This window comes from Excalfactoria chinensis, chromosome 4 (genome assembly GCF_039878825.1).
Source record: "Excalfactoria chinensis isolate bCotChi1 chromosome 4, bCotChi1.hap2, whole genome shotgun sequence".
NCBI classification, from domain to species: Eukaryota; Metazoa; Chordata; class Aves; order Galliformes; family Phasianidae; genus Excalfactoria; species Excalfactoria chinensis.
The window spans coordinates 23,982,380-24,008,105 of record NC_092828.1 but is presented as its reverse complement, the minus strand read 5'-3'; the positions used below and the strand labels follow the sequence as shown (position 1 = coordinate 24,008,105).

Below are 25,726 nucleotides of genomic sequence, written 5' to 3'. Positions count from 1 at the left end.
TGTCAGCCCAGCAGGGGCAAGACAAGCAGGTCCTTGGCTTCCAACAAATAGTGGACAAGTCGGCATTCCCTCTTGAATCCCAAGTAGGCAGGAAATTTTGTGTGTTCTGTTCTGTCCGCAGATCTACTTTAGCTTTCAAGAGGCAAACCAGATTACTTCTCATTTATGTGTTAATCTTCAATGTAGATATATTCCAAACAACTTTAATAGGAACAAACTCCTAAAAACTCTATGTTTGTACTTCAGTTTATGAAGGCATCCCTTGACTTGAGCAGAGACCAGGACCAGGGTTTTGGTAGAGTGTTATGGGCTGCAAAAGAGCTGAGGAACATTTACCCAATGCTCTCCCTGTGCTCAGGCACATCAGTAACAACTGGATTTTGGATAATGCTGGTGGATCCTTTAAACTGGCCATGCAACCGCTTCTTTTTAAGAGTTATAGGAGATGTGAGAGCAGTTACTTTGAAGCTTTTTTATGTGATCCTAAGGAAGCATTCAGACTGATTTGCTGATGTTTGCCATAGGGTACAACAGTTACTTTGTAATGTAAATTCAAACAATAAAAGAAAACCATTAGCTTTACAGTGATCTTGAATAGAGTTGATTAATGAACAACGGCCCATAGGACAAATTCAACTCTCTTGTAATGCCATCATCTTTGTTGTTAGGTCAGATTGAAAGTGCAGCCAGGGGGAACCCTAAGGGGTAATATCAGGTGAAATTCTTACTGCGATTTCTGAATACTGAGGGATTTATATTCAAGTGAAACAGGGGGATGGTTAATGAATTAAGATAGAATATGCTTTGTATTAGCAGGAAATGTGTTTAAACATTAAGCAAGAGGATCCATCCTGCATTTCTCACACTATTTTTAATTAGACAGACTGCATACATTTATTCGTACTGCGGGTGCTGTATAAATACAGGTAACTGGGCAGCTGATATGAAGTGATGAGAGTGGAAGAGAGCACTGAAACTGTGGTAATTAATAGAAGAACTGCAGAAGAAAGGAAGGGATAAGATTCAATTTCTACAGCTGTCCGGGTGTTCAATGTACACCAAAAAGCAAACTGAAAGTGACCCTACAATGACAAAATGGGGGTTTGCAATAGCCAATCAAGTTACCATCTATGATTGTGAAAACTCTTGTATTCAATGCTTACTAAACCAAATAAATCCTCAAGAGAAAACAAAGAACCTGGAATTGTTTTTACAGTAATCTCAATTTGTTCCTCCTAACCACATGCAGCAGAATGAGAACCTTAAGTTCCATTTAGAAATCTCATGTACATACAATGTTACATAAAGCACAGTCGGCCTTTAAATCAACGTTAATTATACATGCTTTTTATTTTCTTTGCTAAGGAAAGAAATCTTATACAATTCATGTAAAATGCTGAATTTGCCCACCTGAAATATTAATTTAAGGCAAGACTAAGTCCCAGTTTTAGAGCAAGGGCTTCTGATCGTTGCATCAACTGCTAGTAGTCAGTCATCAGCAATAAGAGTACTCTCCAAACATTACAGTTGGTGAGAGCTAGAGGGAGTCTCACTTTGCAGTGGAACGGCCACACTGATGAGGTATCTGCGCTTACTCATATAGTCAGTGCCTGAGAGGGCCACCCCCTTACACAAACATCTAGTCGTGTAAGCAGGCGTTAAGATTCCTGAGACACGCAACAGAAGTTACACTGTCCTTTTATCTTCTACTTAAGAAAATACAGTACTACTCCAAAATAAGACGACACAAATATTTTTTGTTCTTGTTGTTGACTTCTTATTCAAGAGCTGCATCATCCAGTGTTGCAGTGTTTTCCCCCCTCAATGCCCTAAGTCTGCTCATAGGTTTTCTCACTTGGAGGCTTTTCATTTGTCCAAAATACTCACTCTTTCAAGTGAAAACGCATTTCCTCTAACCAGCTCTTGTTTCAACAACTAAATATTCTGTCCCTGTTACTTTTTAACTCACAACTCAGAAATTTCATATTTCCAAGACAAATCTCTACCAGCTTTGGAACAGCTCACAACAAACTGCAAAAATGAAACAGCAATGGAACTGACAATACTCTGTAAGTTACATGTCTGATCCATCTTCAAGCTTATCTGATTAGCACACTGTTTAATTTTTTCTCTAATAATGATCAGTTTATCTGAAAGCAACATCACATTTTGATGATTATAAATAGAATTTCTCTCTGAAAGTATATTCTCATCTTTTCCTCATTTTTTCCCTCATTCCAGCTGATGGCTCTTACCAAAACAATCTTCTCATTCATGTTGTTCTGCTGTTAGTCCACTAAATCAATGAAATCCTCAATAATTTTCTATTTAGTAGGCTATTTTTCATTTCTAATAAAGACGTCAGGAAGGCTTTACACTATTAACTTCACCATGGCTTTTGCTCACCTGTTGCCAAAGAAACACAATGCTGTGAGATTAAACAGCACAGCAGAAAATGAGAGAGTTCAGATGGACAGAAGATAACATACTAGTATTTTGATTGAGGCAGAGCAGATGGCGTGTACATTAGAAGACACTTTCCAGTAGTTTTGCCAGTGTAGCTCAGTTCTGACAGGTAGCTGAACTGCTCCATTGCTCAGAATTCAAGCTTTTGTTGTTGTTTGGAATGACACTCACAAGTGGAAAAGATTGAATGCACAAGAATTAACTCTAACACTCAAGATACCATTTACATGTTTTACCAGTCTGTCTTGTTTAGCCTTCCACTTAAATGTGCAACATGTGCAAGGCAGAACAACAGTCCAAATACACCGCTGTCACCCTGAAACACATTTGAAAAAGGGGAAGTCCAATTCAGTATGCTTACTCATGTATTTGGCTAGGTTCCTCAGCCTTTCTTCTCCAAATATAGTTCAGTATTACTCCAAACATTATTAAGAATGATAAAATGTTTCCAGCACATCATTTTCAAGCAAAAGAACGCGAGAGGTTATTTCTACAGGTACCTTTTAATGCAAATCTTGAAGATTTCAGAAGATTTTTGACATTTTTCCCATCCCAATACAAGCAATTGCTTTTATTTACATACATTTTACCCTTTCTGATACATTTATATTAGTTATTGCTAGTTACCTTCTTCGTTCTTAAATAATAGCACAAATGGTTTACAATCATGACATCTCACAGCAGCCTGGCTCACCATTTATGCAAAATAAAAATGCCATTAAGCCTAAATATATTCTTTTACATCTTCTGGCAAGTCAAGATTTTCTCCTAATTTGTTAATATCTTTGATTGGCAGAACACACCAAGCGTGCCAGCATCCGTGACTAATACAGATGAAACTCAACTGAGCTGACCGAAGAGAATTTTCTTCAGTTCTTCATTCAGTTCTTATTCATCCCAGGTATCTCCATATTTATTTACTTTAACTGAAGAAGAGAAAGAAACAGTAACCACGTTATTAGTTAAAGTGCAAAAATTACACAGTGTCAAAAGGTACGGTGCGTTCCCATTGAAAGTGTTGAGTGGGGAAAGCACCACAGCACAACAGACGCCCAATTGAAGATACTTTGGAATAAATGGGGAGAAGAGTTCATTCGTTATTCTTTAACAAATTTATCCTCAGTCCAGAGGCCTACCGTGCTCATTCCTGCCCTACAGAACTTGTAATTACTTGGAAACAAACGCAACATGTGGACGAGACGAAAACAATTGGAGGAAACAGGCAAGGAATGTTTCGAGAAATATGTGGCTAAATAATGTAGTTACGTGCACAATTGGATGGATTCAGGATAGTTCAAAACACAAATAAACTGAAATTAGCACTCCCTACTAGGAAACCACTCAGCCATTATTATTTAGCAGCTTCCTTTAGTGTATAAGTGAGTCAGAGAGGAAAAATACAGGCTGCTGGTCTTTAAGAATGTACTCTGATAAATTGTGCATAACTGAAAAATGGAAAGTGAAAAGATGCTCTCCTGAAAGTGAACTGGAAAGTGTCTGTAACTGATTGCCATCGCTGCCAGCACAGAGATGGATCTATATGATACAGAAGGAATGCTGATGCTAGTTAGACACTCTTTTATAAATTGAATTGCAGTTTAGTTATTAAACCTAGTTATTATTGCCTATCTACAGTAGAAGCAGTGGAACAGACCAGTGTACTGTCCTTGTTCCAATGAGAAGACAGTAAACTTAGGATCATGCACTGACAGATCTGTTTTAAGCAGATTGATACTGCAGGTGAGGCACACGAGAAGCTGCCTCCAACTAATTTCCAGTTCTTTTCACCGCAGTAGCTTAGCAGGTTGCGTTTAGTTGTTGACTGTAATGGTCCAGTCCAATTCACTGTGCAGCTACACAAATTCACACTGTTATAACAAAGGGAAAAGGCACCAGCAGACGGAAACTAGAGACTGCTTATAAGTGGTTTAAGTACAGTTAATTTCCTCTTCTGTCCTTGCTACATTAGACAGAAACCTCTGTCTCCTATTGCCAGTCTGGATCTGGATTCAGAGACAGGAGATGAACAAAGGGGTAACGAATCAGGATGCACAGAGGATGTACATAACAAGTAACATGTCCCATATGGCACAAGGAGCTGTAACAGATTTAAGCCCACAACATCAGAATCCCTTAACTGTAGGTTTAAATGCACCTCCACTTACAAATAATTTCTCAATTTTTGTACTCCCTTCTTACTTATTTTTTGCCTAACAGTGGAAAGAAGGTACTCGAAGTTTATATACAAATCTCAAGTGTTGCTCAGTGTACTTCTAGTCTCAAAGCCTGACTATACCCATCAAGCAGAACACAAATCTAACCGAATACAATGCTGTTGATGAATATTTTATTATAAGAGATCCCAAATAACTAAAACTACAATAATGAATGCATTCTCATTTGTAGCCATAAGATTTGCCACGCAGTATGGCAAGGTTTGCAGAATGCTACTTGAAATCTTAAGTGATGTTTCCAGTGGTTTTCTGTTTGTGAAGAAATACCTTGAAAATAAATGTTCTGTAAATCAACTGACAGTGTCAGCTGATTGAATTTACAATCTGAAACTACAACTTCAATGTTTTATTTGACCGAGTTATGTGATAAAGGAAAAAAAAACCCTAAACTGTTATTCTCTTAATGATATATTTAAGTCTGTACCCAATAATTCTAATTTTAAGCTTTATTTCAAGACCGTGAAGGTTCTTCCAAAGGCAAACGATCTGGAAAAAGTATCTCACAATTATATAGTAGACTGACATTCCTAAACAACACTGTTGTAAAGCTTACTATTACTGCTTCAGATCTTTTTTTTGCATTTATATACTTTTTTATATATTTATTACAACCTAATATGCCCAATAGGAGACAACTATTCTTACAAATCTTTCTGCATTGCCATTGAGTAGATATTAGGTTTTGCTGCATACAAAACCAAATGATTATAGCTTAAAAGTCCAGCAGTCTGGTAAAACACTTATACTGATATCTTTTTCCACAGCTGTCACACTAAATAATACAGTCCTAGAGCAGGTAAATATGAACTGCTACTGATGTCCCCTTTTAAAAACAACTGTTCAAGTCAGAAAGTCGACTGCAGTCTTATTCTTCAGAGCTCTGCATTCTTACTTTGTTGCATAGTTTTGTTTCTCATGAAACAAATCTCGATATTGTTGCTAAACACTGTTTCCTTCCTTTGCATTTTAATGTAGAATAATGAATCTCTAGAAACAATACCACTATAGAAATGCACTAACTCCACAAGAAACAATTCATAAATACCCCCCACTCCAAAACCATCCACTGTACTCTATTCTTTGAGAACAATGCTATCTGAAACACACACCCCCTTCCACAGCTAGAACTCTTCAGTAAAGCTCAGAGTTCAGAGAATTCTCTGTTGAAAGACATTGCTCAACGTATTAAAAAATAAAGAAAATTCAAAAAAATATGAGATTTTCAGAGTCCAGCACCAACCAATACAACTAGGGAAGAAGAATTATTATTCACTATTGGAAGATGGGTATTTCTGGTAAGACCCCATTGCATATCACACACCTGGAGACACTGCAACTGTAAGTTGCTTGAAGGGCAGGCAGAATTAAGCTTTGGATTGGTAACTATCTTTAAAATTATTGCTACTGTTCGAATTTATCACATATTGTAGTAAATCAGCACAGTACCTTCCTTAACTGGTCTTTCCTGGGGAAATTTGCCTGGAGTTTCTGCCTTCCGTGGTGCCATGACTTCATATGTCTCTCTGTGTTTATTCCTTAATTCCTCATATGTGACACTTTTTTTTTTACGACTTTCTTCTGGAATCGGAGGAGTTTCTATAAACACAACAGACACACAAATACCAGAAATGGCATCACACAACTAAACTTGTCTACAACCTCTTACAGAGCACCAGTTAATTACAGCACAATCTCAAACAAAAACGAGCGTGACAGCTGCAATTCTAAATGCAATTGAGAATGTATGTGGTCCTTTTATCCTTTTCATTTTGTCTAACCAGTTTAGATCTACTTATCTTTATAATTTTACCCAATGGAAAGCCTAACAAGCACGTGGTACCTGATAGATAAAAGAGTTCTGGTCACTTTATATGATATTAATGCTCAACATACATTTGATACATTTGTAATTTCTGAAAAGAAATCTAGATTAATCTAAAGTGTTTGTAGGAAGGCTTTTAAATTCTCCTATCAAAGGATGAGGACCACAACCATCATACGTCACTAGTTATACACTTCAATTTACATTTGTAATGCAGAATCTTGGTTCTATGATTAAGGCTTTACAAATCATTGATATTTCTGATGAAGTCTTATAATAAGTCCCTTGACACAACAACATCCAAAACTTTTAGTTATATAAAAGTGAGTTGCACAAAAGGGTATTCTTGTTTTATGTGTGAAACAAAACATTTTCCATCAAGAAATTAAGAATCCAAACCAATTCAAAATATGCAACTCTGCACTGAATAGCAACAGACTCCTTTGTGTACCACAGAGGCCAGTCTTCAGAATAGTGTTTCCCCTGCAATAGCAGAGCGCACAGTCCATACTGGACTGACACGAACAGCTGCACAGAACAGTACTTTAAAACCTTTTTACTTCTTCATGAGAAAATCAGCTGTCACATGAGAGAACACAACCTACATTCAGTTCTCAGAGAATTTAAAGACTTCTCACTTTAAAGACTTAAGAAAAAACTATTTTAAGTCATGGAATTAGCAATATACAGTTAAAGTACCATCACTAGTGAAAATTATTTCATTCTGAAAGGCTAGCAGATAAATGGTAGAAACTATGGCTTATCTAGTGCAACAAAAACGTTGGCACATTCATCTTAATTTTAAACAAAAAGAATTTCAAATCAGAACACCTATTTTGTAGGTCAAGTTTCCTAAGAGATTAGGCCTTGCAAATTCATTTACTTGCAATTAGAGCTACAAAATGAAAAAACCATCTGCATTTAGCTTGGAGCTAGAAAATAATACATGTATTTAACTTCTGTCTCAAAACAATTCTAGGAACTTCAAGGTGTTTCACTGAAAAACACTATTATGCCATATATGATTTCATGGGGTGAAATTAATTTTACTGAGAGAGTTAAGAGAAAGGCAAGAGTACTACAAATTGCTAAATATTAAGACATCCCACCTTGAACATTATAATCGGTAATTCCTGTAGGTGAAGATTCATTCAGGGAAGCACTGAATGGAACGGGTTCATAACTAGAGAGGGCTCTATCTGTGGAACTATAATCATCTGAATAGCCAGAAGTCAGTGGGAATCCAGCTTTTGGAGAAGATTCAGTAAATGACTGAGAAGGCATATCTGAAAATTCAGATTTTCGACTGGAGTAGCTGAAAAATAATACAAATAAACATTAAATAGCGAAAGCTAAAATGAAACTATATGAGTGACACTCTGTGCAACTCAAGAACTTACCCTGTTTAACGGTTTAGCTTAGTTTTCAACAAAATTAACTGAACTGCCTTAAAAAAAGTTATTCTTTTTAAATACTGCAAAAACAAATAGGTGCCCTTCCCCAACACTCTTTGATTCTTCCCAAAAACCTAACTCATAGCCCCAAATCCCCACATCAGAAGACAAAAGAGAAAGTATTTTGCACTTTAAAACACAGAAACGACAATCCTTTCCCTCAGGGACTCTTCAGACAGAAAAAAACACAACAGACACAAACAGTACAGGGTGTGTCCGTGTAACAAGCTATAACATGGGAACAACAGTTATTTCTAAAGATCTTTTAGGAAGAATTTGCAATTAAAAAGCCTTTATTATTACAAGTGCTACAATTGATCAGTAACACAGAACAAAAGAAAAGGAGAACTAAGACCTGTCTTGGGGAAACAAAACTACAGTAGTTTCCTGAGCTGTTGAATTAAATTTCAGAAGAAACATTAATGAATTTCCTCTTAAAAAAAAAAAAGATCATATAAAAAATACTCCTGAAACTGATGCCTGATGCTACCTACTGGAATGGTTTCAAGCTGCAGCAGGGAAGATTCAGGCTGGACATTAGGAAAGATTACTTCTCGGAAAGGGTGGTCAGGCACTGGAATGGACAGCCCAGGGAGGTGGTGGAGTCACTGACCCTGGGGGTGTTCAAGGAGCCATTGGATGTTGTGTTGAGGGACATGGTTTAACTATTGGTAATATATGAACGGTTGGACTGGATGATCTTTTAGGTCTTTTCCAACCTTGGTGATTCTATGATTGTACTCAGAACGGCCTGATAAATCACTTCATAGTAATGTGTCACCTTCATCAAGAATGCCATCCTCTTGGTGCCACTAGTCTTTCTTTGTTCATTTTTTTCTTTAAAGTTTTGCTCATCTGTATATTTAACTTCGATTTGCAGTTAATGTTTGTTTTGTTCTCACGTAGCACATTCCATAAACATACAGAGCTAAGCCGTTTTTTTTTCCATTATATCTTTAAAGTATTTGCAAACACAACATTAAAGAATGATGTAATCCTTTAGCTCCCTACTCCTTAACTGCAAACGAGAATTACACATTAATGGGCAGATGTGTAATGGCCACAAATAAGAGTGCAATGATTTCTGTCACTGGCTTTAAAAGCCAGTATACGTGGATGACAATGTAATTTAAATGAATTTAAACTCATTGTTCATGAGGGAAAGAAAAAATAGTACCACATAACACATAAAATAGATACCAGAGAAAGGACTATTAAAAGATTGAGAGACATAACAATGCAGCAGATGATTGCTCACATGGAGCGAGCAGAGCGAATGGTCATGATAAGGTCTTACTAAAAACTGTGGAGTGGTGGGAGAGAGAGTCCAGCTGAGTTTATACAGTAGATGTACTAAGGGGCCATTACTAAAACTCATCGGAAATAAAAACATTCAGAATAAAGTTAAACCTTGAAGGAAAAAAACGATAAATATAAATTGATAAAGTAATCCAGAATTTAATCAAGTCCTACATAAGCATCTGACAAATCTTCACATAGAGAAGCAGCAGGGTTACCCTATCCAAAGACTGCTCTCTTGATTTTAATTCAAGGGTTTAAGTGAGACATTCCAAAAGTAATTTGTAATTAAAAAACACTTGATGTAGAAAACATTCTGGAACAAAACAGGAAATAGTTTTAAGAACTTGATGAGTTTCTCATATGCACAGCATAACTCTGTTACAGATGTAAAGGATTTAAACAAACAGCCGCAAGTTTGACCACCATGCTTCTTCCTGCACTGATATTGTTTACTGAGCTCTTTCCTTTGATAAACACTGAAATCATTTCCACCCTCTTCCTACTTAAATCAAACTAAACTATGAGAAAAGCTTCCAGAAGGTAACACTATTTTATTTCAGTTAACTTAGTTTACTTCTCAACTGGGGAGGGCGACTTTAGATGTCACACTACTACAAAGTAAATTCCACAGGAAAACAACATATCTTAATTTACAAGGAATACATTTTCATAAGTAAAATGTTTATTTTTCTATTTGTCAAAGTAACGTATTTTATGTGTTGAGTTCAAAATGTGTGTTTTTATAGCTGGTCAATTGATACGGACGATACAGCTTCCAGAAAGTGGTAGAAAGGGGCAGAAAGGGAAAGAGGGAGGGCATATCTTTGAAAGCTGCCAATGTAGCCTTGATCTCTTCGGTCTTTAAAATGTCTTATCCTAGAAAAAAAAAGTGTTACATTTAGAAGAGAATTAAGTTCTTACGAATGTGAACTGTGTCTCTGAGCCTGTCGCAGAACGTCTCCTATTGGGGAGTCCTTCAGCTTCTTAAATTTCTCGCTACAGATTGGCAAGTAGGATATCTTTCCAGCCAGGTATCCACACGTTCCAGCAACTTTAACAAAAGAAGAAAAAAAGATGTTTTTATATGCTGAATAATATCATTCAACATAGTTTTAAAATAAATAATTCCAAATGAATTATACATCTTGAATAAGAGAATAAAAGCAGTTGAAAATCTGAAATAAAAAAAAAATACATTAATAATCTCTTTACTACTTTTGCAGACAAAGGGCACCAGAAACAAATGGCAGAGCTAAACAAATACATATGGCAATGACTTAAACATGACATGAGCATCAAGTGATTTCAGATAACAATTAATGAATGAAAGATGACAAAGAATTCTAATAAGCTTTTCCCAAGCTCCAAAAACAACAATTAACTATCAAAGATGATAAAATGGTCAGGAGTAAACAAAGATAAAATATTCTAAGAATTCAATCCATTGCAATGGATAGACCTTGAAAAGCATGAAGAGAAATCTACAATATTTTGTACTAGGCTCTAGTATTAAACTAGTTATACAACTGAATTGGTGGAACTCTTGCAATCTTAAGGCAAATGCTTTCAATTTAGCGCATGGGATATTTTATCTGCTAGGCAGGATACAAGCCTAAATGATCACAGTAGTTTTTTCTGGAATTAAAGCTGCTGATTTCCATCAGTTGGTCCTTCAGGTTTATGAGTGTGCACAGAGGAGCAGAATTCGGTGGCAATCAAAAGAATCTCTGTTATCTGTAGAAGAGGACAGATGCCTTTATATGCAAGGAGTATGTTCTAACTATGAAGGCTAGAGACTAAATCATCCTTAAGACAGGTAAGCATTAATTACCAGTAGTATTAATTCCCCAAGACCCTCACACTGTAGATTATATTACCTGGAAATCAACATAGCAGGGGATTTTATCCTACCATACTGAAATTGTGATCCCTGCTATAAAGCCAGTATTTTCCAAAAAAGATTAAAAAAACATGTTTTCCAAGGAAAATAAAAGCCACACGCAAAAGCATAGTTTACAAATGTTTACTGATAAGAAGTGTAGGAGTTTAACTGCTTGGAAGAAGAAGGAAAGTGGAAGATACTTAACATGCACAGAGGGAAAAATTTAGAGCCCTTAGAATGCTAGAAGAAAAAAGTAACTGTTTTATTTTGTTTTACATCGACAATGAGCTAGCACTAGTACTCAGAATTGCACATGTTCTTCTTTCAGAGCACATGGGGGAAAAAGAAAACAAAAATAATGACAACAGCATTGCTTCCTTCAAGCAGATTTCACTGCAAGGGGAACGTACAGTTAAACTATGAGACACCACGTGGAGATGGCAATCATTTCCAGGAAGAACCTGTAGACAGTAGCCACATCTGACTTAAACAATGAGGATGGAATGAGAACTGCTTAACACAAGCCTTTCAAACCACAACTGCATCTCCCCAGAAGTCCAGTAATCAAACTGTATCTGCTAACCTGCACAAAGCTACCTACTGAAAGGCAACCAAAACACACTTTATGGAAATTCTTTTCACTATAAATGGAAGTCTATATGTTCACCAGTGTATGCTGAAGATAAGCTAGAAGTATTTTAGCTAGCCACAGTTTCAAGAACAGTTGGTCTGGTCTATTTCAAAACTTAATTCTGCTAAGTACATGGAACATGGTCTTCAGCGGCACATGCGTAGGAGGTGTCAGGAAAATAGTAATTCTATTATCCATTGGAAATCTTTGTACTGTTTAGTGTTCAAAAAAAGCAAGTAAAACTTGCTATAAACAAATGGCAGCCCTGGTCTCTCACATTCATTTATCTGCCTAAACAACACTTCCTTCACTACAAATCATGGCTTTTGCCCTCTTCCCACTGAAGTAAACTGTGATAATAACTGGCTGTAACTGGCTGCATCTAAGCAGATTGGCAAGATGGTGAGTTCCTGTTTTACTGTTATGTATTACATTCAAATGGCTAATTTATTATTTTTTTTATTATAGTTAATCAAAAATCATTCATGAGAAATTGCTGTCTTCCCATAATTGTATAACAGAACATCCAGGGGAAAAAAGAAACACTAAAATAGGATGAATGGGACAAGTGAGGCACATGAATAATGACCTTCAAATTAGGAAGGGAGGGGTGGGTGTACCCTGGCAAAGTCCTTCAAGCTAACTTCACTGCAGTAGCAGTATATTGTTCCAATATTTTAGGAGAAATTATTTGGACCTACAAACTTTTAAACTATGTAAAAAAGTTCTACTTGCCAAAGCAAAAATATTGAACAGATACTGCAAATATTAAATATCGTCACAAATGAGGTTCTGATAGAAGCATCACAAAATGCTAGCGTACACAGTTCAGGCACTAGCAAAAGAAAATGTTACTGCGTGTGTTTGTTTCTTCCCTTCTGCAAAGTTTACACAGATAAGGGAAATACAAATCTAGGTCAAAAGAGCATTTTTACTTAGCTCTTTACAGTTGTAACACTCTGAATAAGATGCTTCAATAGCAACACTCCTCCCTAAGCATGAATTTATTTCTGATTAATTTCTGATTCCTCTTTAAACTCCATCACAGAAAGATACTGATCCCTAGCAGACCACAATGAAAAGGAAAACAAGTAAGGAAATTTATACAATGTCTGTTTACAGTTCTTTTATCTTTCATTCTCATATTACTGCTGTGAAGAACAGTTCCAATCTTACAACTATATAGAAAGCCTAAAAGGAAAACTTGTCCTAAATCTGTTGCACAAATTCAAATATAATTAATTGTTCTACCTCTTGATACTATACAGTTTTTTTCCAGTACTATATGCTGTTTTCAAGAAACATCGCAAAGAAGTTACTGTCTGATAGAATCCACTGCAGGAGGTGAAGTTTACTCACTAGATATATCAGATTGCGTAGGCATAATCTTCAAGCAGTTTTACTGATCTAAGCACAAAGTGAAGTCATACTCAGTGAGCCAGCTGGTCTCATGGGAGCCAGCTGAGTAACAGACTCCAGAACCTAAGTCACAAATGCCAGCTAATCTGTACGCAGCTTTTACTTACATGCAACTTTAGTAAAGGAGGCAAATCTTGAGCTATCTCTTAGAATGCCTGAAAATGAGAGATCAATGTAATTAATAACAAGTTATTAAGTTGAAAAAAAAAACCCAAACAAAACCACATTAACTGTTCTATGAATATAAAATTAAAATTCTATTGCATAATACCAAGAGTAGTAGACAACATTTTTACAATTAACGTTCAAAAGAATGCAAGAAAACCTAACACTGCGATTGTCCACACAATTCTAACGACCTAAGAATTAGCTCTTTAATAATATCACAGAGTACCACTACATTCAGTAGAATATATTGTTTCATAGCCACAGAGATACTGTATTTGTTGAGCAATACAAAATGAGGAATAACTTGATTTTAATTTAAAGTTCTGTTCCTTCTTTAGCTTCAGAAAGTGCATGCCACAGAGCTTAAGTCTGAACTCTCTTAGTTACCAGTAGATGTAAAAATTATTATAGCACCTTAATTAAGCAGAAAAGTTTTATCTCAGCAAGTACAAATAAAACCAGGTGTATTTACACTTTACCTTTTTTGATTAAGAAACTAGTAGCTAGCATGCTTGCCGCAGCCAAAGGAAAAGCTGTGAAGAAGAGAAGTTACTTCAACACAGTATTCAGTGTAATTAACAAAACATGCAATAAAATGAAAAATGCTAGGTCTTACTAAATTCATTTGTATGACTATATGCACAATTAACAAACTGTAAGAGCTATGAAACATTCTCAGTTCCAGCTTTTGAGACACGCTACAAGTTATGCAATACTGGTTAATGTGTCATCTTGTCCTTGGACTTCAAGCTTCCTAAAACATAAGAGCCAGTTGCAGCTGGGGGAAAGGGGCAAGGTGCTGACATCTAGCTACAGCTGCTACAGCATCAAAACACAGCACTTCAAACCTGAAAGTATACACAGGCTTTTAGAAGAGATGGCTGCATAGAGGCCAGTGCCTCTAAAAATTGTTGGTAACCAAAAGGTTTGATTTTATTATGAGATCGTTTAAATAACTCCAACTCTCTAAGAGATGCAAAATAATGGGATTAAAATGAGATAATCAGAAGAGTCAATGAAATCAAAGAGTCAGTCAGCAATCAAATAACAGAACAGGTTATTTTTGTAGCTTAAGGATCACGCTACCCAACTTTGGGGCAGGGTCAAATGCAGAGAAGCCAGTGAATACGGAACTGCATTACTACCTATCACAATTTGCTTGACCATTTACATCATTTTTTATCACACTGAATGACTTCAGATAGCAGGAAGCACTTGGAGATGGCAAGAAGCAAAAGGAATGCTTCTTCCAAGCAATTATAATATTTGGAAGATAACACTGTTTTGAAACTATTCATAGTATCAAGAACACACCAGATATAATAACACTGAAATAATGAATGTTGACAAAGCTAAAGGTAATGGCATCAGAACTCATAACGAAATTACATTTTAAGCAAGACTGCAAACATAGATGCTACAAAAAAGCTATTTGAATTACATTAACTTCATCTAGGGGGATCTTTTTTTTATTGTAAAGAGCACTAAGTTTTTAGTGTTCTGAAGCATGTAATTTGTTAATTAAGTTCCTACGTTAAAATAAACAGAATTTTAACTTTTACAACACTATTTCAATACACACTTCAAACTGTTGCTTTTTCCTTCACAAATTCAGACAGAGGTAAGCCAGACTAGGAATCCAACATTAGGGTAAACATGGCCAGATGTCACATTTAAGAACAAGCACGGGCTCCATGGTTTACAAGCAAAGTTAAGGCAACATTTCAAAGAGAACATAACCCTCCAATGCACTGAATATTAAAACCCTATGGCTTTAGAGATGCTAGGGCAGATCTTCTGTAAGTTCTCTGAGATACAGAAAGCCAGCTTAGATTTGAATCTAAGTTAAAAGAAAAAACAAAGTTACATTAAAAAATCTAGCAGAACTTATTGCAGGGGAACTCAGTTTAACCTTCAGAGCTCAGAAATGATTTATGAGCCCAGCACAAATATTCTGGACATCAAAGACAAGCGATACATTATAGTGGAAACAAATACTACATTGTGGGCCTACATGTGACATAAAATGGTAACTAGAAATAAAAAAAAACAGCCACAGGCAAACAAAAATTGGGAGTCAAACATAAAATCACCCTAACTATGCAGGTGTAGGAATTAAACAAAAGATTAACAAATCAGAGACCATCCCCAGTTTTCACTGTGATGTACAAAAACTACTGTGCTTCAGGAACGAAAGAAACCTTCAGAAAAACATTGAGAGGCAGGAATGCCAACAGCAGGTCATTAAGGAGGGGAATGCAGTGCATCCTAGTCAAAATGGGGGAGAAGATCCTATCAAACCCAACTCACCTCGGTACCGGGCGCTCTCTTCAGCACACTCCTTGAGGAGCCTCCGTTCCTCTTCTGTTGGCACATAGTGCTTAGGGACTGTGTTCTTTCATTGGGGAGAGCAATTAAGGAGAGAGCAAAAAGATTTAAGGGGATTCTTCAATTAAAAACTTGTGACTTTCAGGCCTCATAGCGCCTATACTTCAACACAGCTATGATGAAGCTAGCACCTTCCTGCCTATAATGTCACGTGAAAAAAAGAACACAGAAAAAAAAAACCCAAAACCTTCTACAAAACAGATTAAAAAGAGAGAAGTTTCAGTGTGTGCTCAAACCCAGACCATGCCTTTTTCTTGTGAAAAGCAGCTCTGGACTCCGAAACCTGCCTCCCAATTTATGGAATTTGGACAGCTCACTGAACCTCTTTTCTTACATTTTTCAGGCTGTAACTCCACGACTCGCTATGTTCTCACCAGCACCCAGCACGGCCGGGCCGCAGCTGTGAGGTACCCGACACAGGCACCCCCTACGGCCAGGGTCTGGGGGGAGAGACACCTCCCACCGCCCGTGCGCGTTCCGCCGAGGCCCGGGCCTGCGGCGAGGTACCAAGGTCGAGAACAAGCAGGCCTCAAGGGCACGGCCGGCGAGAGGGCACGGTACGGCGGCCCCAAGGCCTGACCGAAGCCGCACAGGGCCCGCCTGCAGCCAGACCGCCGTGCACGCGTGTACGCGAGGCGCCGCGGCCTCACACCTAGCGGGAGCGGCTCCAGTACTGCATGGCCCCCACAAGCTCCCGGGGCCTCCGGAGCATCCAGGGCCAGCGCCGCCAGACGCGCGCCCGTACCTCAGGCGGGTCGCCGAGCTCCCTGCCGCCGGGACCCTGCCCGGCCTCCATGGCGGGGCGGGGGCAGAGCGAGCCCGGGCGGGCCTCGCCGGGACAACTGAGACCGGAAGTTCCCTGACGCCCCTCCGCCAGGCGCAGCGGCCGACCCGGAAGTGGATGCGGAGCAGTGCGCAGGCGCGAGGAGCTCGGGGCGCCTTGGGGCCGAACCCGGTGCCAGGCTGGGCCTGGTGGTGTTTGGGTCGGGAGCTGTGTCAGGGCGTGCAGCCTCTATCCCGAGGCTCCGCTGTGGAAGCAGGAGAGGAGGACGAGGAGCCTCGTGTCGGTGTGGCAGTGCGGTGCCTCTACCTGCTCCGCTGCTTTCTCTCTTTTTTATTATTTATTTATTTTCCCCCCTCGGTGTAAAGGCTGGGAGCGGGCGGTGCGGCTGCCTCGCATCAGCGGGCGGGACGCAAAGCATTAATTTCAATAGAGAGCATTTCCTTCCTGTGCCTTATCTTGTTTCCTGCCTTCTTAAGGAGTGCCACCCTGTAATAAACGTGAGAGCAGGCACAGCTTCGGCAGTGGCGAATCCTGTGAAGGTAATCAGTGTGCGGCTGTTCCTCACGGTGTCGGTGCTGTTAGTGCCAGGCTCCTCGCCTGGCTGCATACAGGGCTCCCTTCCCCTTTGTTTCAATTAGGAGGCCTGCGGGCCTCTTATTGCAATGGCAGTGATAGCGGGTGAGTGCCGAGTGTGAGAAATCAGGGAAAACCGAAGGGGGGCTGGGGGGGGAAAGATGTTTTTGATGGTGCGGTTTGTGCTTTAAAGCTTCCTTGTAAACTCTCGGTATTGCTGCTCGAATGCTCAGCGCAGCGTTATGCCTCTACTTGCCTGGAATGTAGCACTCCCTGCCAGCCAGCCCCACAGCCCTTGTCTCTGAACCCTGCAATTCAAGTGAAGAGGCTTAAATTGTTGCTGCCTGATGACTGCACAGAAAAAGCCTGTGCCTGGAGATAGGAAATATGGGGTTTAGAGGCTGAAGGTGTCAGAAATCAGCGGGGAATGTGCATGCAAAGCATCTGGAATTAGTACAGAATGTGACTGTGATCTGCCTGATAACGCAGATTGGTTCCAGCCTTTATCTCTGCTCATCGCCTGAGCCCGCCCTAATTAAGCACTTGTCGACACCTGAACATCAGGTACAAACACTGTTCATCCCAAAGCAAAATCTCGGTCTCATGAATTCCCGATAGTTTTGTTTATTTAACGTATTTCTACAGGCAGTGCATTTAATGCTTCTTGCCATTCTGGGTAAAGAGAACAATTTGTTGTTAAAGCTTGCGTTTTTTTGTAGGGGGGGGATTGTGCTTTATGGATTGTTCCTTCTCTAACCATGGAGCTTCAGATGGGGAGGAAATGCCTCTGTCTCCTTTGTGCTGCTGTTGCTCGGCTCTGGACAAAAGAGTGGAGCACAACAGCTGGGAGCTGATCGTTGGGCTCAGGGGAACAGCTGCTGCCTGTTGGGGAACGAAGGCTTTTCCACCCAGGCCGATCACTGTGAGGTGGCTGCGGCTGGCGGCAAACAAGACTCGGTTACTCGGTGCCCGAAGCGTTGTGGCACATCAGTGAGAACCGACAGTGGGCGTCCGTAGAGCCGTTAGGCACAGCCTCAATGAGTAAGGATCGTGCCCGCGTTGATAATAAGCGGTACTGCGGCGTGCTTTGTGAATGACTCCATAAGCCGGTCCTTAGGGCTACGTAGTAAAGCAGGCGAGTAACCGGCCGGGAAAGGGGAGAACCTCGCTGCCGAACGTGAAGACGGGCGGCTTTCTGCACGCCCCCGCAACCGCTACGCGCGGCGGCCGCGGATCCCTGGGCAGCCAGGCCGTGGGCGGCAGCGGGCGCTTCTCGCGGGGCGGGACCGGCCGCCGTCTCAGCCTATCGCCTCCGCGGGAGGCCGCCGTGCGTGGCGTTGTGATTGGCCGAGAGGCACGCCGCGGGGCGGGGCTTCGAGGGCGGGCTCGACCAGAAGGAGCCAACGGGGAGGGGGCGGAGAGGCGGTGCCGCCTGAGTGCTGCGCTCGCGCCCCAGTGAGCGGCGGTTCCTGGTGGGGCGCCGCGCGCCAATGGGCGGTGGGGGGGCGGGAGGTCGAGCCGGGCCGTCGAGTTACCGGAGGGGAGCGGCGGCGGGATAAAGCAGGCGGCGTGAGCGGCGGCGCCCGCTTCCCGACGGCGGCGCTTTGCGGGGCGGCGCGGCGCTCTCGAGGCGGCGGTACTCGGGGGAGCGGTGAGGTGGCGGCCGGACCGTGGGGAAGGGGGGAGGGAGCGCTCCGACGGAAACGGGGCGCGAGGGCGGGCTGTGCGGCCGGGCCACTTTGTTTACGGCGGGGAGGGGGCGCGGGTCAGAGGCGGGCGGCCCTCGGCAGCACCGCCCTGGTGTAGCGGCGCCCCGCCGTCGCCGCTCTCCGTCCCTCCTTTCCGGCCGCGCCGAGCTTCCCTCGCTCGTCCGCTGCTGCCGGTAGGTGCCCAGCTGGCGTGGCGGCAGCTCCGGGGCCGGGAGGCGCTCGGCCGGGCCCCGCGGGCCGAGGTTCTGCGCTGCGGAGTGACCGTGCGGCGGCGCCGGGGGCAGCGGCCCTGAGCCAGGCTTTGTTCCCGGCCCCGCCCCGGCAGGCGGCAGCGGTGCCGGGCCGGGGGCAGCGCGGGCGGAGTTCGCCCCGAATCCCGGCAGCGCGGCGCAGCGGCGGGCCCGAGCCTTGTTCGGATCTCCGGTTCGTTTTTGCTCTCGCGTTGTGCTGCCCGTGCGGCTGTAGGTGCGGCGGGAGCTTGGCCGCATTCTCCCCCCGCCCGGCTTTAACGTCTGTACTTCCTCTACTTCGCTTCTGTGATAGTTCTGGTTGGCTGTAACAACGCTCGCCAAGCAGCTCGGTTTGTATTTTATCCAGAAATCAGCGGTTCAGTAGCGATTGCCCGGTTAGTTCCAGCTCAGAAAGAATCGGAAGGGAAATGGAAAACAAAACAAAACCCAAACAAACCGTGTTCTGGGGGTCGTTGAAGCTGAGGAGTTGTCAGAGCCATTTGTTGGCTTTGCTGTGAGTGGCAGTGCAGAGGTGAAGGAGAAGGAAACCTGGGTTTCTATCTCCCCGGAACTGGAGACCTGAGTGCATCTGGGAGCGCACGCAAAACATGTGGGCTCTTCTGTACTCATGCGCTGGCCATCCCCCAGGCTTAGGCTTTGTACGTTGCAAATGACATGTCAGGTGGTGAGGCACTGAAACGAGGCCAGAGATAGCAAAGTGTACATAGGTTGCTGACCTGGCCACAAAGAGCCATGCACGTTTGCAGGAACAATGTAGTGTGGAGCATGTAGAGTGTTGTGCTTTGTGAGGTGATTTGCTGAGTGAAGTTACCTGTAGCTATTGAAGAAGTTCCTGCAGTGTGCCTTTCTATAGGTTCCCTGCTGTCGCTGTGACACTGAGAATGCACTCCAGCCCTTCAGAAGCTCAGTGGAAGCTTGAGCAAGCTTGAGAAACCACACACTGTGCCTCGTCTTGTGGTATATCACAGGAAGGAAGTATAACCCCAGGTAAAAATGGCAGTGCAGGCTTAGGAAGTTGAGTGCTTACAGGTGAGAACAGTGCTCTGCGTCAGAAGCTTGTTTTATTTGCAGGGGCTCCTGGAGGCTGCTGGCTGGTGGTATGTGATGGCAGTGCCCGCTCAGGAAGCAGAGTGGTACATGGCTTTAGGATGCTGTCACAGAAAAGTACCGCTGAGCTTTGTTTCAAAAGAAGAGTTGTTGGTTCTTCAGGATGAATGTAAGGTTGAGATACTGAGCTAACTTCACTTGTGTGTTTGACTGCCTGGACTAAGGGAGCACAGTCACAGCTGGTGCTCACGTCATAGTATTACATCCTTCAGGAAGGAGATGGAGGGCTGTAGGTTACTAGAGGGTAACAATGAAAATGTCTCATTTGTTCACATTGCTGTATTAATGCCTTTCCAGTGTTGTTCTGCTCGCCCTGATCAGCTCAAGAGTGGTTATCAAATGTTTTTGGTCTTTTTTTCCCCCCACTGTAAATATTTGTCTTTCTAATTTTGGGGGTTAAAATTAATTGATGTGCAGAAAGTTTTTGCTAATACAGTTGAGAACACCCTGTCTGTATTTACTTTTTCTAAGAACTTAAGAAGATTATAATTAAACCCAGCTCCCATTGGCTATGTATGAAAGAAACCGACTTGGAAAACAAGGTGTTCCGCATTAGAAATTGCCTATTTTGTATCCACTTTTGTACTTCAGGGAGTTTTTATCTTGGTCTCTTTGGCTGGTGGCAGCTGGTTCGTTATGGCACAAAGGACTAAATGTTTTCTTTTTTAGTCGGAGCGCTGTAAGAGGCATGCAGGCAGACTGTACACTTCAGTGGATTCGTGTAATCCAGATCATGAATATAGAATGTGCTCCCTCTGGTGTAGAGAGCCATGAGCTTGTGGTGGTTCTTGTATACGTTTGAGCCATAGCTCAAGGGCAATCACAGGTGTCATGTTCCAACAGCCGTGTGAGATGGAGGTACCTCAGAGTTAGAGATGAGTTGCACAAGTCACTGTGAGAACAATGAAGGTAGCGGTTTGGGGTTGTGACCACGTGAGTGTTGTCAGGCCTGCGCTGTCCTACCAGTGGGAAGTGCAGGGCAGCTCACCCACAGTGGTAAAGCAGCTGCCTCCTGCAGTCTGGCTGTGGCTTACCGCTGTGCAGCGCTTCTGCACGTTCACACCCAAACAACATTGAACCTTTATGACTTCTGGGTCTGTAATAAACCTCTCAGGAATGATCATGGGCTGGAGAAGAGTGTGGCAATGTGGGAGGGTTTTGCAGTTCAGTGTTATTCTTATTTGGTCTCGCTCCAAATCCCAGTCAGCTCCAGTGATAGGTGTTAGCCAGGCTGATTCAACTAGGGTTGCTTTGCCTTTTTTATATATTAAAATAGCAGTTCTTTTTCCTGGCATTTAGCTTGTGTACCCCCAAGTGTTTGCTGATTAATTTTCTTCATATCTGTGTAACACTGCATAGCTCTGTCTCTTCCAAGACTGTGCTGTCCTTCCTTCCCCTCCCCCAAATCTAATACAATCCCTAATTCCCTGTGACATGAGCACCTCCCAGGAAGAAGGGCAAGATGTACCATGGCAGGGGGGGAGTCAGTGCTGTCACTGGAAAACATAAGGAAGGAATAAGCTCTTGAGCTAATCGAACAAGAGCATCTGCTCTTGATGTGGCTTTGTTTTTGAGGGGTTTTTATGCTTATTCCATTTTTGTGCACAAAATGAAATCATTAGCAAAAACTAGGAAGAGGAAAACATTAAAAAAAGTTACTTCAGAAGTTAAGATTGAGTTTCTCTTAAATGTCTAAATATTTGATGGAATGGCCCAGTGCCCCGATGGTGCTTTTGTGAGCTTTGGTTTCTTTTTTACGTACAGAGGATGCCACTGTCAGTGTGAGCAATGTAAATTGTTTTCTTCTTTTAGGAGCAGGTGATAATGAACAAAATCAGTCTGTGAAATTCACAGAGCCTCCAGGTGGTGCCTATCCTGCGCTCCAGCACCTGGTAGGAGTGTAAACAAAATGGGTCTGGCTCTGCCTGAAGCAGCAGCTGGGTTTTCAGGGCAGCTTGTGGCAGAAAGCTCTGGTTGCTTGTTGCACACACTTAAACGGTGCTGCTGGTCACTTTGGAGTTCTGTTGAGCACTCTGGAGTCACCTGTTTCCATTCTCCCTGTTCTCCAGAGAATGGGAAAAGTCAGCTGGCTCAGGTCTTTTTCTTTATTTATCTATTTAACTGAAATTGGCACAAGAGAATAAAAAACAAAACAAGTTTTGTGTGCCTTGTCATCTTGCTGTTGGAACGCTGCTTCGGGATAAGATTCCTCTGGTACTTGGGAGTATTTTTAAGTTTCAAGCTGCTAATAGCAATCAATCAGTTGTTATTGTTCAGCTTTAATAATAGTGTTTCCTTTTCTAACGTTTAGTTCACATACTCCTTGGGAATAGGCTGGGCTTTTTTTTTCCTGGTATATACAAGTTATACTGTTATTGTCAGGCTCTCTTTCGTTTGGGTGAGATGCTTTCTGTTCATCTGGCAGCCTTACAGTTCCGTTGTTGCCTTATTTGTATACAATTAGCCTTTTTAGCATGTTTGTATTGACCTGACTTGTATAAAGTATTCCAGAGAGGATTTCAGTGGGACTTGACTTAGATCTTTTAATGCTTTCATGGAAGTATCTTGCCAGTAGATCTTCAGGTCATGTTTTTTTCCTTCAGTTCCCTCAAGGTTTCTCAGATTTGTCTTCATATGCTACAATTTACAGTAAAAAATAAAAATAGTACTGCACAAAATGAGTTTCATGGAGTTAAACAGGAAGAAAAGCTATTGGGTGACAACAGCAGTGTTTATCCATGCTTGGACCTACCAAAGTTCAGGCCATGTGGGAGTGGTGTTGGTTATGCTCATGAGGAAAAGCATTAAGGGAGCTCAAAGGTGCCACGAACAATGCAAATAACTGAGGGAGAGAAACTGAGAGAAAACATCGAGTGCCATTTTTAGAGGCAAGAATGTGCTAAAGGGTCACAGAGAGAAAATGGACAAGCCCCTCTCTGCAATATTCAATCACACTTGGATAGCCTTTCATAGAAGACTGACTGCTATTGTTTTTATCTTCACTATTTGTTATTGCAGTAGTCTCAAAATACAACAGTTGTGTGGTTTCTGCCAGTCCTATGCTGCTAAGTTTGTTTGTTTGGAGTAACTGACTATAACATTGGAAGTGTTTATAAAATAAGGGCTGGAAGAGGGTGGTGATACATCTGTATGGACACATGTAGATAGTTGTATCTGACTCAAAAGGTAGGGCTCTGGTGGTGCAGGGTGGGAGAGTTTTAAAAGAGAATATTCATTTAGGAAACAATAATAAATGGTAAGGGAATATTTATAGTCTGAGCTTTGAGAATGTTGTTGATAAAACCAGGTCTCTGGAATTCATGTTTTCAGTTCCAATTGTAAAGTGTGACTTAATTGCTCAGTTGGTGTTGGTGCTCAGTTCCTTAACAGGAGGGTGCATCTACTGTAAACACTATGCCCTGGAGGACGCTTGTGGTTAACAGCAGAGCTGGACAGATAGACTGGCTTTCTTTGTCTGGGAAAGCTTTAGCCTGTCTTGCATGGAAATTATACATATCAATAACACTTGTTCTCCTACTCTAAGTCAGGTAGAAGTATTTGCATTCTTTCTGGAGCAGCTAAACATCTTTGAGATTGACAGAATTTGCAGGATAGACAGCAAATTGAGCTCATCCGATCTGCCGGTAATGCTGATCACATTAAAAAAGATGACTTTGAACAAAAATAGTATGATTTCTTCCTCTGCAGATATAATCTAAAAACAGATGTCATCCAAACACTGAAAAATGTGCTGCATTGTGCAGACTGACTGCTGTGGCTTCTTCATTCCTTGGGGCAGAGAGCTGAGTGGTAGCTGATCCCACAGTGGCTCAGGGAGCTTGTGGGTACCCCAGCCCTTAGAGAGAAAGGAGGTGGGAGTAATTGCTGCTGTTGCTGGGAGAATTGGCAGTAAGGGTGTAGGGCTCCTGACACCTTCACTCTGCTACTGCTAACCTGTTCCTTTGCTCTGTACGTACATGCATGTACGTACACGCACATCCCACTGTCCTCTCTGTTGCATCTCTTGTTGTGTCCATATACCTCATGCTGATGATCCTTCACTCGATTGTGTATCCTCATTTCTGCCTCCCTGGTAATAAGCAGAGATTTTCCATTTCAGACTTTGTTGGCAGGTGTTTCTTATCAAACTGAAAGTAAGTAGTGTTTCTTCAGATAGATGTTAAGGCTGTATGTGTATATGTTTATTTCCATCTACCTCCCTGAATAATTAACAGGTAAATAACGTTAGGGTAGGTGGTATGGATGAGAAGCATTGGAAAGCAAGTTTGGGAATAAGTAGAAAGAAGCACAAAATGAACAGAGCAGGCTTTTAGGGAAGAAACTTCTTTACCTACCATTGTATGTACTTACTAACGCTTTAATATAGTGCTTTTGGACCCGTGTTCCTCTGGAGGGGTGAGACCCAACTATAAAACATCTGTGAACATTTTCTTTCTGAATGTTACAATCAACCATTGATATTATAGTCTGTTGCTCAAAATCCATAACCAAGCCATCAGGTTAGCACTGATTATCCTTGTCTTTGTATTGATGGTGGAGGTAAATGGTGTGCAACTGATTTGAACCAACTTGAAGCCCAAACTTTTATTGCCTGGGAGGGTATTTACAGAAGGTACTACATAGCACATTCCACATTATGCTGTACTGCAAGTTGTTCTTTTGATTTGCATTTTAAAACCAAGCAAATATTTTTGTTTTCAAGTCTTTCTCAGGCCTGTAATTTTATAGTACTTTCTATTGCATGCTCCTTCAAAAACAAAATGTTTGTAGTCAAAAGGTGTGGGGTCTTCACCTGCCTCCAGTTAGTGGTGCAGACCCTTTATGTTTAGGAACTGAAATGCTTTAGTGCCAGAAGTCCCTGACAGCTATCTAGCATTCAGCAGGTGATTGTGAACCAATGTGCCTTTGTTATGAGCAGAGTTTGCTTTGGGGAAGGTATCAGTGGGGCCTTTATAATGCTTTGTACATAAAACAGAAAGAATATTTCAACAATTTCTGTTTCTTATTTTCTGTGAATATGGAGTCTGGAGAATGCAGAATGACCTCATTTGGGTTCCTGTTAAAATGAAATAGCAAGTTCATATTTCAGGCCTGTTTGAGTATAGAATTCAGAGTAAATTCTTATGGGGAAAAAAAAAGAGTAGATAGGAGTATGTGGAAGTACAGCAGAGTCCTTGTTCCACTCATTCTACTCCAAAATAGGCTACCCAGAGAGGTGGTTGAGTCACTGTCCCTGTATGTGTTTAAGCTGTTTGGATGCAGTGCTCAGTGATATGGTTTAGCAGAGGGTTGTTAGAGTTAGGGTACTATGGTTAGGCTGTGGTTGGACTTGATGATCTTTGAGGTCTTTTCTAACCTGAGTGATTCTATGGTTCTATGAAAAGCAATAGGCGGTAATGTCTTTTATCACAGGATATGCATCAGATTCCCGGAGTCCAGAGGATACTGAAATCACTGGGTTCTATCAATTTAAGGATGTTTTTCTGCAACTGCTTACTATAGGAAATCTGACTGC

General features: G+C 41.5%; 2 protein-coding genes across 5 annotated transcripts in view; one reads left to right on the top strand and one right to left on the bottom strand.

The window, feature by feature from the left end:
• Positions 1-1,133: 1,133 nt before the first annotated feature.
• On the bottom strand, positions 1,134-16,671 carry OCIAD1 (OCIA domain containing 1). The gene is made up of 8 exons (XM_072334019.1): positions 16,512-16,671; positions 15,689-15,773; positions 13,858-13,911; positions 13,318-13,365; positions 10,200-10,329; positions 7,632-7,837; positions 6,147-6,296; positions 1,134-3,392 (listed from the first exon to the last, which is right to left on the bottom strand). Exons 1-8 carry the CDS (start codon positions 16,560-16,562, stop codon positions 3,355-3,357), a joined length of 762 nt encoding a protein of 253 aa, XP_072190120.1. The 5' UTR covers positions 16,563-16,671; the 3' UTR covers positions 1,134-3,354.
• Positions 16,672-16,679: 8 nt separating this feature from the next.
• Positions 16,680-25,726, top strand: part of FRYL (FRY like transcription coactivator) — a 158,478-nt gene continuing 149,431 nt past the window's right edge. The window contains exon 1 of one of the 4 annotated variants that reach the window (XM_072334014.1): positions 16,680-17,089. The gene's annotated coding sequence lies outside the window, so the exon portion shown is untranslated. Of the gene's footprint in view, positions 17,090-18,636; positions 18,780-25,726 lie in introns of those variants that run through there. The other 3 variants (XM_072334013.1, XM_072334017.1, XM_072334015.1) reach the window with 3 other exon arrangements.